Source organism: Gymnoscopelus microlampas (assembly GCF_963454915.1).
Source record: "Gymnoscopelus microlampas genome assembly, chromosome: 8".
NCBI classification, from domain to species: Eukaryota; Metazoa; Chordata; class Actinopteri; order Myctophiformes; family Myctophidae; genus Gymnoscopelus; species Gymnoscopelus microlampas.
In genome coordinates this window covers 36,774,282-36,788,024 of record NC_139945.1, presented here as the reverse complement: position 1 = coordinate 36,788,024, position 13,743 = coordinate 36,774,282, and the positions used below count along the sequence as shown (strand labels likewise).

At 42.6% G+C, this 13,743-nt stretch overlaps 1 protein-coding gene across 5 annotated transcripts in view; it reads left to right on the top strand.

Moving 5' to 3' along the window:
* The window catches only part of LOC311049836 (eukaryotic translation initiation factor 4 gamma 1-like), a 60,366-nt gene that overhangs the window by 27,124 nt on the left and 19,499 nt on the right, over positions 1-13,743 (top strand). For 2 of the 5 annotated variants that reach the window (XM_084063713.1, XM_084063711.1), the window contains 2 exons: positions 59-161; positions 6,842-6,978. In XM_084063713.1, coding sequence (XP_083919839.1) covers positions 59-161; positions 6,842-6,978 — 240 coding nt within the window. Of the gene's footprint in view, positions 1-58; positions 162-4,899; positions 5,092-6,841; positions 6,979-13,080; positions 13,372-13,743 lie in introns of those variants that run through there. The other 3 variants (XM_084063712.1, XM_084063714.1, XM_084063715.1) reach the window with 3 other exon arrangements.

The window sequence follows — 13,743 nt, the reverse complement described above, 5'->3', positions numbered from 1 at the left end:
TTAACTGCAGTCTTTCACCAAGAAAACTGACCCTTTCTCTCCTCTCTATGTGCCTCAGTACCGATCGGCGACCTATGTGGCCACACCCCAACAGTACCCAGTGCAAGCTGGCACTCCTGGCTTCTACCCTGGCACCAGCCCTGCTGAATATGGTACTTATGGTAAGAGGCTCTGTGATGGGCCTCGCCTAACACACGCACACCCACACAAAAATATTTTGTATACCAGAAAGTGTACCCAACCTAATTCATTCGAGGGCTGCCATTATTGTCATCATAGATTAAAGGGGGGTGTAAGTGATATTATTTTGTTAAAATAATTGTTGAATTGCTCTATATTCCAACATCGTTTCTCCTGCTCTTTAGTAAACAGAAAAGATATTTTCAGGTGAGGAAACCAATTTTGCCCAATCAGGATCGGGAAGTGATACAGGATAACATAGTGATGTTGGAAGTGATGAAACAAAACAAAATGCACAGACACATTAAGAAATGGAACTCATACATTTTAAGCTGATAATCTCTCCTGACTGGATAAAAATGACTTTACTTGGTTTACTAAAGAGTTGGAGAGAAGCAAGACCCCTGTTACTGAATAAGCACTCTATAGCAATGTTTACGTTCGTAATTTAGAACTTTAACCGTTTCATAAAAAAAACAATTGCAACCCCTTTAACCTGTTGATTGTTTGATGATTCAATAAAACAATGCGATTAATTTAGCCACACAATGACAGTAAAGTAAGTGTAATACAGTACAAAATAGTGGTAAATGTCATGTCTCTGACTGCAAACATCTTGAACTTGTTTTTTTTTTTTACGATGATTCAATTACTTAAACACATTTTTATTCATTTCCATCTATCTATTGATTATTTGATTAATCGTTTCACCCCTGATCCACACCCAGGCCAGAGAAAGCCCCAGAGCTGTCTCTCAAAATGATACAGTTGTCGGTTGTCCACCAAGTCAACATTAAGTTTTTGAGGTCCCTACAACTTTGATCTTATAAAAGAAAAGCCCTGCAAAGCACTAGTGGCATCTCTGCATTGTGTGTGTTACCATACCCTCTAGTGGTTGCTGTATGTCGGTACACCACAATAACCTATGATGACCTAAAAACAAACTCAATGATCCCGTGCTGCTATTTAGCTAAGCTATGTGGTGCCTTTGTTTAGACTGTAGCATATTGCCATGAGAATGCACACACACACACACACACACACACACACACACACACACACACACACACACACACACACACACACACACACACACACACAATCCTACAGTTTGGGTGTGCCATTTGGCATTTAATGTACTTTGTATTTGAGTGACGATAATGTACATTCATTCATTGTACTCAACATTGGATCCAGATGTCAGTGGAGGAAATAATTGTTCTGGGTGTATGTCCGTGAGGGCCCGTCTTTTATTTGACATTCTGTGTTTTGTTGGGAGGAGATGAAGTATGCATTTCGCATTAGATGGCAGTGTGTGCGTTGTAATTCCAAACAAAAGGTCTAATTCAGTGTGGTTTTGGACCAGGAGCCAGTTGTTGGAACATTTGAAAGAGCATTTCTGGAATTTGTCCCTGTCCACAAACGGTGCCCAGTGTAATGGAATTAGCTGAACTGATGGAAACACACACATAGTTAAACTGTTGGAACACACATTTTCACTCACAGCCTCTCTTTCAAAGTGACTTGCCACTTGCACACTATTTGTCTGATCTGTGTCGAATCACTTTAGTGTTGTGCTCACTTTTTAATGACATATAGTTCACACACATTTGTGCATAGCAACACGAACATTTTACACATCTATAATTTACACACTGATCCTGAGACAGACACATGTACATGCCCAGTCCTGAAAAAAGTATTTCGTATTTTTCAGACAGTTATTTCTTGTGCCAAGGCAGCTGGCATGTTTTTTTGTGTCGGGAGAGGCAGTGCTAAGGCGGAGTGAGGACAGGCTTACCCAGGCTGCTCTGGTTTAGAACAAAGGCAAGGGAGAGCAGTATGTAGCACAAGTCACTAAATCTAACTGTACATAATACACTATGGCTTGTCTGCTACCAATCCAGCTGTGTTGCCAATAGTGCTTGTTAATATATTGATATTATTATGTTGATGTTGTGAAATGAGGCTAGATATCGTCTGGGATTTCAGATATTGTGATAGTGTTGTTTTTTTTCCTGGTTTTATTCTTTCAATTTTTTCAAATATAGCAAAACTAGCTATACAAGCCCTCAGTGCGTCTCAATGTACCACGCTTTTCACTATTTTTTAAATGTATTCTCTTGTTGGAAAATGTTTACCTATAAGAACATGCCCAAAATAGGGACCCCAGGGTTAAAGTTAAAGGTGTTACATGCTGCATTACAGTAAAGTGATGTCATTTTCTGAATGTATGTGACTGTTCTAGCTTCCTATGATTTTCCTTTAGCTACTTAGTTATTATTATATACTCATTTACTTTTACAAAATCTCATTGTGTACATATTTTTATGAAAGCTCAATAGACATCAATAGACACCCCCACAACAAGATTGATTGGTTAACATTTAGTGGTAGCTACTAAATCGGTCATTCAAATATTTTTTTGTTATAATAAGGTTGAGCTAACCAGTGAAGTTTCTTTGTGCAATATTCAGTTTCGAAAGTCACAACATCGGATTTAGTTCATTAGCTCAAGTTGGCTGGCACAGGGCCATCTCAATGGGTCTGGACTGGCTGAGTCAATAGGGACTAGTTGTTGTCTCTGTCAGATCCCATGCATTTCCAGGGCAACAGAGAAAACACTTGCAAAAAAGATTATTTTGAGAGCGAATTGCCCCACAATATAATACATTTTGATTATGTTTTATTTTGATGGTAACTGTTGTATAATTGCAATTTTAAACCAAGTTTGTGCTTTGCCGTCCTTTATGAAACAACCGTGTAATATTGCTCAAACGGAGCACAATCAGAATTGAGTACATGTGTATTAAATAGATAAATTAATAATAACAGCAAAATTGAAGAAAGCATGTGACAGTTCCCCACCCATCCCGCGTTGTAGCTTTAATGCTAATACAAACTGAAGTTTTGATGAGTTAGGGACAGCCCTACTTTTAACACTTATATTTATAGGCTGAACTTGAATGGACTTGTTTAATATTTCACTGGAAGTCAGAATGAATCAAATGCACTCTGTTGTTTAATTTCAGCTCCAGGGTTAGAGCTGATATCGACAAAGGGCTGATGTAAGCGGCTAATTTTTGGTGTTTGTTTTAAGATTGAAGCTGCTGATCCAGCGTCTGGACTGAGAGTCCTTGTTTACCCTTTGCCTTGTTCAACTATTGAGGGGAGTTGGTTAGTGTGAATCCCAGGGGGAAAAATCAGCTGGAACATTAAGTGGAGCAGCAAAGAGTGAGTCTGTAGTCTTCCTCATTCGCATGAGTTGGATGGATTTTTAAAGGGCAACTTGGCCTATTTTTACCCTGAATCTCTCACTCGCTCTCTCTCTCTCTCCCCTGTCCTTCTATTGTGAGTATGTGAAAGCGCTGGGATTAATTGTCCTTTATGGACAACAGAAGATAATGAAATATAAATCCCTACAGCGTGTCTGATAAGCACAACAATCTTTGTCTTCCCCTTCTTTATAATCGTGTGCACCTTATATTTTCCCCAAGCCTTGTGTGGCTTGATGTAAACTATGTTGAAACCCAGAAGTTGCTAGTGGGTGCAACATCAAGGCTCTCTACCCAGCATCTACTTACGTCCCACTGAAGTATGAATCATTCTGAGAGAACTGTCTGTGAGACCAGGCATTTCGACGCATAGAATATGGAAATGTCAAGGCCGTCCCTGAGATTGAAATTCACCACCAGTCCCACCGAGCCTTTAAATGATCGTTCTAGGAAAAAGTGAAAAGTAATTCCTAGAAATTCCTAGAGACTCAGCATCCTAGAACCGCCTACCCAGAATGTCCTCTTATCTAATCTCTTACAGGGTCTCATCCATGCTGCATTCTGCCTACGTACGAGTTTCCTCAGCCCAGCGCAGTCTTTATTCAATATAATTATACGCAGGTTTAATTCAGAACACTTTCTGATCATGTGTGGTAGATACAGCATTGAGTGTATGCGACTTAATATAGTGTCACCAGCTTGGGGAATCCTGCACGTGTCATGAGGTCAGAATGGCCTGACCTCATACAATTGTCATGCGACAATGAAACGTCACACACACACACACAATACAAATATGTAGCTGCGTACATGTATATGAATCTGTATTACAATTGCCACATTCCACAATAGCCTTACAAATGTGAGGCATGAAGCTTCATGAAATATTAATTCAGCAGTGCTCCTTCCTTGATGGAAAAACTAAACAAAATGGTGCATGCTGCAAACCCATAGAAATGCCCTAAGATAGTACACACACCTGCCTCAGCCTTCCAGGGCAGTAGGTGGCGCTGTCTTTTACCAGACAGTGAACAGAGCTGTGCTAGTGGTCAGGTAAAAACATAGATGCGTTGGTGGTGGTAGTGACGACATAGTGGGGAGGAGTGAGCGGTGTATTTTTAACAACCCCCCCTTTTACATACACATACACACAGGCCACCTCTGTTGTTGGCTGTGACCTCGTAGCCAACACAGATCAGATCACGGCAAGGAGGGTCAAGACTGGGAGGGAGGGGGGTGGTCTTCAGACACCTTATTGCCTCTCCGGACAGCACGACCTGTTAGTTTTAGCTCTTAAGCTCGCCCCTGGGTACACTTGAAGGGAAAGAAAGAGGGAGGGAGGAAAGAGGAGAAAGAGGGAGGGAGGAAAGAGGAGAAAGAGGGAAAAGGAGGAGTGATCAGGGAGGGGGAGGTCAGAGGGAGGAGGGGCAAAAGGCAGACACGCTGGAAGTGGGGAAAGAGAAGAAGCTTTTCTGAGGGTCACCTGTACAAAGAGAGCGGAACAACAGAGAAGGGGTTTGAAGACGATCCCCCTCTCCTTTTAACCCTTGCGTGCGCGTGCACACATGCTCACAGTGGTGCAGGAGTTGTTCTGACATGGGGAATCGCGGGTCTCAGGCACAGGAGGACTCCCAGGGTAGGTGTCGTCTAGACGCTATGTCGTTTTACACCCTTGCCTTACTCTGCCGCCGTCCAACTCATCTCCCTGATCCTTCTCTTTATTTCTGTCTCTCTCCCTCTCTCTCTCTGTGAGTCATAACTCAAGTCTCTCATTTACAGGGTTTGGGACGTGCTCCAAGAAAGATCCCATTCTCTCCTTTCTCATTTCATGCATGCATTCCACTTTTTTTTCTCTCTCTCTCTGTCGATGTGGTGACTTTCTCACTCTCTCCATCTCTCCCTCTGTCCCTCGACCCCCCCCTCCCTCCCTCTCTCCCAGTCGGTGTGGTTTTTTGACTATATTTAGGCTGTGCCGCTCTTGGTCAACAATGCAGACTCAGTAATGTGAGTTAGGCTGAAATGCATGCAGGGGGGAAGGAGCGAGTGAGAGAGCGAGAGCTCCCAACAGGCAGACAGAGAGGCCACTTCTATGTGAGGAGATTTTTTTCTTTTCTTCCTTCTATCCGAGAGAGGGGGAGTATGAGATTGAAAGAGGGTTGAAAGAAGTTCATACTGTAGCTGGACCAGGTAAGATCACTGAAGATCTGGAGCTGAGATTAAGTTTTGAGTGTTAGATGGTGCTGCCTTTGAACTTCTGTGATTCACATTTTTCTTATTCTAGGTGGTGGTAGGTTGGCCTGTGCTCTCTAAAGGGGTTTGTGAAGCAGGCCATGGTGTTGAGTAAAGAGGGCCTCAATGCAGGGCCTGGGCTTTGGGAGGGATTGCTATGTGATAGTTTAAAGGCCTACCTGTATGGCGTCTTAACATCTGAAGTGTTAATTCAACTCTAAAATGGGACAGATTGATTCTTCTCAAAGGTGATAAGAGAAGCAGCTACTCAGCACTATACACTAGTTGATTCCTGAACAGCCATTTTTGGTTGGAAGTTGTACCTTGTTTATCTAACTAATTATTGAACTGATTTGTCATCTGGATAATAGCAGTCTTATAAACCATGTACATAATCATACACATTTTAAACAGTGTCCTTTGCAACCATAGATAGATGGACCTTTATTGATCTCATTCAGTTGCCATAGCATCACCGCAACCCCATTAAGGATGAAACCAAGATGCAGTAAGCAGTACAGAATAAGTGGTAGGGTAACACTAACGAAAATAGGATAACAATATAAAGGACAAGTTCAGATCTGGCCCTCTGCGCATGTGCTGGTCAGGGACAGTATGATTATTTTTTTTACTTTAAACACTTTAGACCTGGCATTGCTATTTTGGACAGAAGTTTTCAGAAGTTGTGTTGATTAGAACATTTTACACAACATCGGTCACCACAATTTTGATCGGCATCGGACCCTATAAAGTGGATCCAAACACTCGTTTTGATTGTGGCTGAGGAACCTCTGTTGCATAACATCCCCACTATTTCCCGGCTTTCCTCCATATCTTAACTGTCATGTCAAAATGTAGCTGAATTCACCCAATATACTATAAAAGAAAGAAACTGCGGTTGTTGTGGCTCGTCAGAAGGTGTCAGGCTTTTTGGAGAATGAAAATGTCAAGCTGGATATGCAGAACATTAAAAACCATACGTGACGTTAGGTGTGCAATGCATACCGTTGTGTAAACACAGGATGTATGCTGTTGGGCGAGCGTGTGAGTCTGCGTGACTTGCGTGTGTGCGTCAGGTTGACGTGGCTGTGAGTAAGTCAACGTGAGTGTGTGTTTGTGTGCGTGTGTTTACATTCCTCTGTGTGTTTGGTCCACAGCGGGGGCCTACTACCCTGCCCAGGCCCAGTTCACACCCCAGGTGCAGCCGGCGCCTGTTATCATGAATGCAGCCCCCCAGCAACAACAGCAGCAACCGCCTCCGCAACACATCGCCACCAAACGGGAACGCAAACAGGTACAGTAACTATATGACTATACACTTAACTTGCACACTGTGGAGCTTAAGTTGTTGATGCTTGTTTAACCACTGTCAACCTGTTGTCCCTGTCTCGGGCATGTCATTGTAGGCGAAAATGTTTCGAAAATAGCACATCTAAAAACTCACAATGTGTCGGGATGCATCGTGAGCTTGTAGATTGGCTAAGTATATGGGACTTAAGTGCTTAACAAAAGCTTTTGAACAATACATTATTTCAAATGTGTGATTCAAAATGGACCAAAAAACAATATACAGTATATTTGAAAATCTATATTTTGGACCCAGGAAATATCTTTTCATATATTATGTTTGAAATGTTTATATACTATGTACTATACTAGATATACAGTATATTGATTGTATTATCTCCCATATAGGAATACTCAAAATACATTTTGGTGACTATATTGTGTATCATTTTACTGTATGTCAGGTCAGCATATACAAACATAGTTCTTGGTATTATATTTTACTGTAAGCATATAGAATATTGTTCTTAGTATTATAAACATGGTGGAACTGTTAAGTCTCAGTTTTCCAGGGGTTCCATTTTCCTCTTGGGGCCCTTTATTTATTCAGTACTCAAAACATACCGTAGGCGTTGGACTTTACAGAGTCTCACTACTGCATAGTGACTTTAAGCTTGTGTGCCGTATTCATTTTTCACTGTTGGTTTCATTGATTGCTCTCAGTTCCCCCAGGCTATCAAACATGTGGCTCTAACAAAAGACTGTCTATAAAACACCAGATAGTTTCAGCTGTTTCATATTGGGGTGTAACATCAAAGATCGGTGGAAATGTGAAAAATCTGACTAATTCCACAGCAGTCCATCCACACAGAGACCTTATTTTCGAAAATAAATAATATAAAAACTATAAACGGAAACCAAAATATGGTTTCCGTTTATAGTTTTTATATGAACCGGCCGTGGATGTCTTTTTTTATGTCTCTTTTGCGTGCAGTTTGTTGTGTGTTGGAACACTGAGTTTAGCCTTGTTTAACTAAATTCCTGGATATGTGATCAAATGGCAGCAGCTGCAGCATGTCTCAAAAGTATGGAAATACATCTTTAAACTTCCAAAGATGGATGCCTTGACTAACAAAACTACACATTGTAATTGATTTTCAATTACATTTTATTATAGGGCCAAATCACAACATGTTTTCTCAAGACTCTTTACATATAGAGCCGAGACCACCCTGAGCAAGCATTTTACTCCCCCTAAAGCTGGGCATACACTGTGCTATTTTAGAAATGTAATGTTTTACTACTACTCATACTTTACGTACATTTACATTTGAAAGCTCAGAGGCAGGAGCTTTCATATTATATCAACACAAAAGTTCCTTACATATTTGTTTTGAAAGTGGAATATAGGCACTGTCTGATTGCACTGTCCAATCTGATTCACGATGACTCGCCAATATTTCACTTCTCTATAGACAGCTTGGGTTATCTTCTTTGTCTCTGTAAAGACACTGTAAACAACTTTCTGTCAATAAACACCATGTGTTTTTCTTCTTGTGTTACATCTGCATTACCTGTGTTTGCATAGGAGCGAAGTTGTTTTGTGGAGCTTGTTTTAAATCACGTCCTGCGCACCACCCTGTTTCGAAATGCATGCAGGATGTTGAGTGACCCCAAAACAACTTCACTCACACCCGGCGAGAATCATCGCTTCACAGAGTTTAATGACAGAAAGTTGCTCATAATGACAACTTTGGATTTTTGTGAAACAAAGTCTTTACAGAAAAAAAGAGTACCGGTATATACCAAAGCTTTCCGTAGAGGTACATAGTATTGGTGAGTTTATTGTCGTTTAATGCAATTCAGACGGGACGTTTTTTGTCTCATAGGACTGTCAGTGAAAGGAATGTGAGCACTGCCTGATGCCAGGGCCAGCGGATGAAATGGTTTTGATTTATTATTGCTACCCAACATAGACGGTGTGTGTGTGTGTGTGTGTGTGTTGTGTTAAAGGGAATGAAGCAGAGGAGATAAGCAGCAAAAAACGTCATTTTGGTTCAGGCTTGTGTGCATTTCGTGGGTGCATATACAGTCTGCATTTTCATACACGCACGTGCGTATTGTCATTTGCTACTTTGCGCATGTGCAGTGAGGAAAAAAACTGACGTCGGGGAATCGTGTTGCAGCTCTACTACAACCGTGCAAGAGCTTGAAAGCGACAAACAAAGTTTTCTGACATGTCTGAATTCATCTGATCGCCGATGGGGAGCAGTCAATCAGTCCTCGAAACCCCCTGTACACGAAAAATTACGCCCGATTGTGCGAACATTCGGCACAACGCACAAAATTCGGGAGGATAATTTTGGGGTCTGAATTCGGGCTTAAAATCGCATAGTGTATGCCCGCCTTAACTGGAAGAAACGTCAGGCAGATCCAGGCTCTAGGGTGGGCAGCCAGCTGCGTTGACCATGTCAACGGGGGGAGAGAGAGGAGAAAGACAGAGAAAAGAAGAGACAGAGAAATGGTGAGAGGCAGGAAGAGAGAGATACAAGCAATAGCAGTGGTATAATATGATAATAATTGTAAGTCTAGTGTAAGATTATATATAATGGTTTATGATAGTATAAAATAATAAGATATAATGGTATAATACTCGGTCCACAGCTGGAGGTCCAGAATGACACCCTTGTTCTGCAGCCAGGGAGTCCTTGATCACAGTCCATGGAAACCAGCAAAATGACAGACACAGAAACTCAGAGGAACTAAGTTAAACATGTATTAATCCGCTACAGCCATATAAATGTGTATTTTGGGAAAAGATCCAAACTATAATGTCATCGTCAGGGTTTTGTATTTACTTGTGAAAACGTGTCTTTTTAAAAAGAAAACAAGTAAAAGGTTTGGCCTAAGGATGGTGCTAGAAGAAAGGCCATGTGGTCGTTAAAATCAGAAGGGTTTATCCTGCAATCTGCCTTTTGGATAGATCATCAATTTTTGTGTACGACAAAGCTGACATTTTGGCGTACGGTCAATTGGGCGGGAGGAATGTGTTAATTCTCTGGGGAGAATGAAGGTGCTCAGCAAGTTTCCACCCATTAGATTTTGAGATGGTTTATGTACAAGTGGAACTTTTGACCTAAGGGTGGCTCTCTATTATAGGACATGGGGTCATCTACATTGGTAGGGTTTATCTTTCAGGCAGCATGAAGGTAGACAGCAAATTCCATGGCATACCAATCATTTTTGGGATATTTAGTTTGGGACCAAAGTGTTAGACAGAATCACTGACTGACTGAAATGGCCATCCTTAGTGCCCCACCATTTTTAGGTACAAATTTAAAAGGTATGAAACCGTCAGTTTCTTTCCATCTTCTCTCTGTTTTGGAGGAGCTGCCACTTGGTCCCATAGACAACCAAGATTTCAGTTAAAATAGGCGACGCTCAGTCGCTCACTGTTCATCACTGTCTTCAAGCAGCATAAAATAAAAATGATAAATTTGGCTTTGTTTGACCCTGGGAACGTGAAAGAAAAATTGTAAAAGTTATGATGCCACTATCTTTTGTATCCTATAGAGGGCCATAGCCCACACTGCTCGACATGTGATATTGCAGGTAACTGAGGTGAAGTGACAAAATAGCTCAGCTAGCGGTGTCGCTATCGCACCAAGGATGATCCTGGTGCGTGGTCACATTCTAGTCTTTCAATCAGGGCACTGATTGAAATAGATAGTGGTGTCCTTGACCTTAAGTTGGTGGGCTTTGAGACGCTGTATCTATATGACATAAGCATGTAATTATGTCATATAGATGTCTCAGAGTCTCGTTTTTCCTCTGCTCTCCAAGATGGCCCTCGGTTGGTATGTGGTGGGTCCCTGTGATCCGGTTCATATAGAGGCTACTACTTTAGCTGCTCCTGGTTTCTCTTTCTTAGCTGTGCACATCAACTGGATTTAAACAGATTTTAGCATAATTTTTGACGTAGGTTTTGTACATGGGATGAAACATGTTGTGCTCTATTCTAGGTGGGTATACTGTCATTTTCTTTTGGTAGATATTGAGCCTAACTAGCCTGTTGTGAAAAAATATGGAGGCAAGCTTTCTGGTCTTTGATTTCCGTTGGGCTAAAATATTCTAATCTTAAAGACACATTTTACTGGCAAAAAAAAAAAGGAAAGTTGACTAGGTCATCTCATCTAGTCTTGAGTTCTACCGGGAATGTCTTTTGTCTGTCTGATTGAGTAACCTAGATCCCAGGTACGATTCCAGCCCTCAGCAATGTGTCAATGTGTCCCTGAGCAAGACACTTAACCCCTAACTACTCCCCCCTCCGCGCTCCTCTCCCCCACCCTCACTGTGGGGGGGGGGTCTTGAACTGTAAAAGTTTGCGAACCATGATTGAACATCTTAAGCCACGCTTAAGACAGACCACGCTTTGGCAATGGTCTGTCTGTTTGGCAAAGGCTGTGTGCTTTCGATGTAAGACCCGCAAGATGTAGTCAAGCAGCGTGCATTTGTGTCGCCGTTGCCCCCCCCCCCCCCCCCCCCCCCATCTCTCTGGGGAACTTGGCTGCTTATCAGTGTGACTGTGGGAGCACGCAGCTGGCCGTGTTCGGACTTCGGCCCGTTCCCAACGGCCCCAGCCCATAACTGCAACGCTGACTTCAAGGTCCTACGCTTACATAGAGACCTCGCCTTCTCTGTCACCCAAACACACCCTCACACACAAATGATACCCACTCGCACTTGAGGTGGAAGATGAGAGACGGGGTGTCACAGGAGTTAAAAAAAAAAACAAAACGCTTCAATTCACACCCGGGTGAGTGATGCTTCCTCCACAACTGTGTGTGTGCGTGCGTGCGTATGTGCGTGCGCGTAACCTAGCTTTATGTGGCAGCATGTTGCAGTGAGATCAGGTGTGTTCATTTGAAGATTTTTCAGCCAGTTTATGCCTTTGCACAAAATCCAGGATATATACATATGACCCATAAAAACTGAGCCGCAACCCATAAATGGGTAACAACACAATTTTTGGGAAACACTGGTTTACTTTTAAATTCTGAAGCATTTCAAACGGTATTGTTCCTCTCTTTCTCTCCTTCCCTTAAAGGAGAATTTTGGACTAAGTTTTTCTTACCTTTTCTATGATGTTATGATATCTTAGGATGAATGGTACAGTAGAAAAATGTCATAACTCCATACTTGGTCCGCCACATCTTAAAACGTGCGCGGATAGGCCTTAGGTTAGATCACATATTTTAATAGCTTTTTTTTGTTTTTTTTGTTTTTGAGATCTGACGTTCATAGTGACAGAACACTGTCAAAAAAAAAAAAAAAAGACTAGACGAGATTGAAATCTCGAGATTTCAATCTCGTCTAGCGAGACTTGGGTTTTTTTTTTTTTGGTTGCATAGTGTTCTGTCACTATGAACGTCAGATCTCACGAAAAAAAAAAAAAAAGCCATTAAAATGTGTGATAACCCGCGGACCAGGGAGTTATGACATTTTTCTACTGTACCATTCATCCTAAAATATCATAACATCATAGAAAAGGTAAGAACACTTTAGTCTAAAATTCTCCTTTAACTCTTTCTGACTCTGTGTCAAAAGAGGTTAGGGCGGGGAGGGAAGGACATGTCAGCACATAGCTCAGCTCCACGTGGCTACTGGTCTCCTCCCCCTCACAGCCGGAAGGGCTAACCTCCCTCCCTCCTCTCTCTCACTCCACTGCTGCTGTGGCATTCCCCCTCCCCCTTCTCTCTCTTTCTCAGGAACTGAGAGCCTGAAAGTTTGAGGAGTGACTAGCATGAGTGTGCAGAATGACAGAACAGCAGCAGAGAGAGAGAGAGAGAGAGAGAGAGAGAGAGAGACTGAGAAAAGGGGGAGTTTCTTCTGAGAGCTGGAGCTCATTTGATAAAGTTGGAAGACTTTTTTTTCCTGGAAGCTCCCCCTCGCTCTCTCTGGCCCCCATTGACTGTCTGTTCGTTTCAGTGGGCGGGGACACACATTCCAGTACCGTAGCTTTACAAGGCCAGTTTTTTTCCCTCCCCCTCAACTGCCCGCAGCCCCCCCCTCCCCCTGCTCTTGCTCACTCTCTCTGTAAGCGTGAGGGAACGGTAGAACGTCAGCTCGCTTAGCCAGCTTTACTGGGAGCAAGCAAGGCTGGCTGTGCCCTGTCCTGCAGCGCTAGCTTGCTAGCTAGCTATCCCAGTTGTGGGTGTAGGTGTGAGTTACACAGAGAGGCGACTGCGTGTGCTACTTCGTGTCCCAGACAGTGTTGCGGGATCCAAGTCCCCAGTTCTCCAGCAGAGGCCTTTGGGCCGGCAGCACTACTCCAGCCCCAGGATGGGAGAGGCCCACTAGGGTCTCCGGAGCTCAGGGAGAGGGGTACTGATCGTGGCAGGTAAAGCTCCCTAGGAGAGAACATTCCAGCTCATACCGGCTCTCTCAATAGAGAGAGATACACAGATAGAGTGAGATAGCAAACATGTGCTTGTCATGTAGACACACTCCCCAGGAGTGGGTGAACACATTTTCTCTAGTTTTTCACGTGGATGGTCAAAGTAAAGCACACTGTAACAATGTTTGTGCTTTGACTTGGTTACTAGCAGAGCCAGGCATTTTTCTACAGGCCCTGCCTGCGCTGGAATTTGTTTAGTAACTTAGCTCAAAGTCTGCTAACTCGAGTCATGCTTCGACAAACAATTTGAGCTGCGATCAGACCAAGCGTCTGGATCACATTTAGCTGAGTGACAAACAGTTCCATATCTGTGTT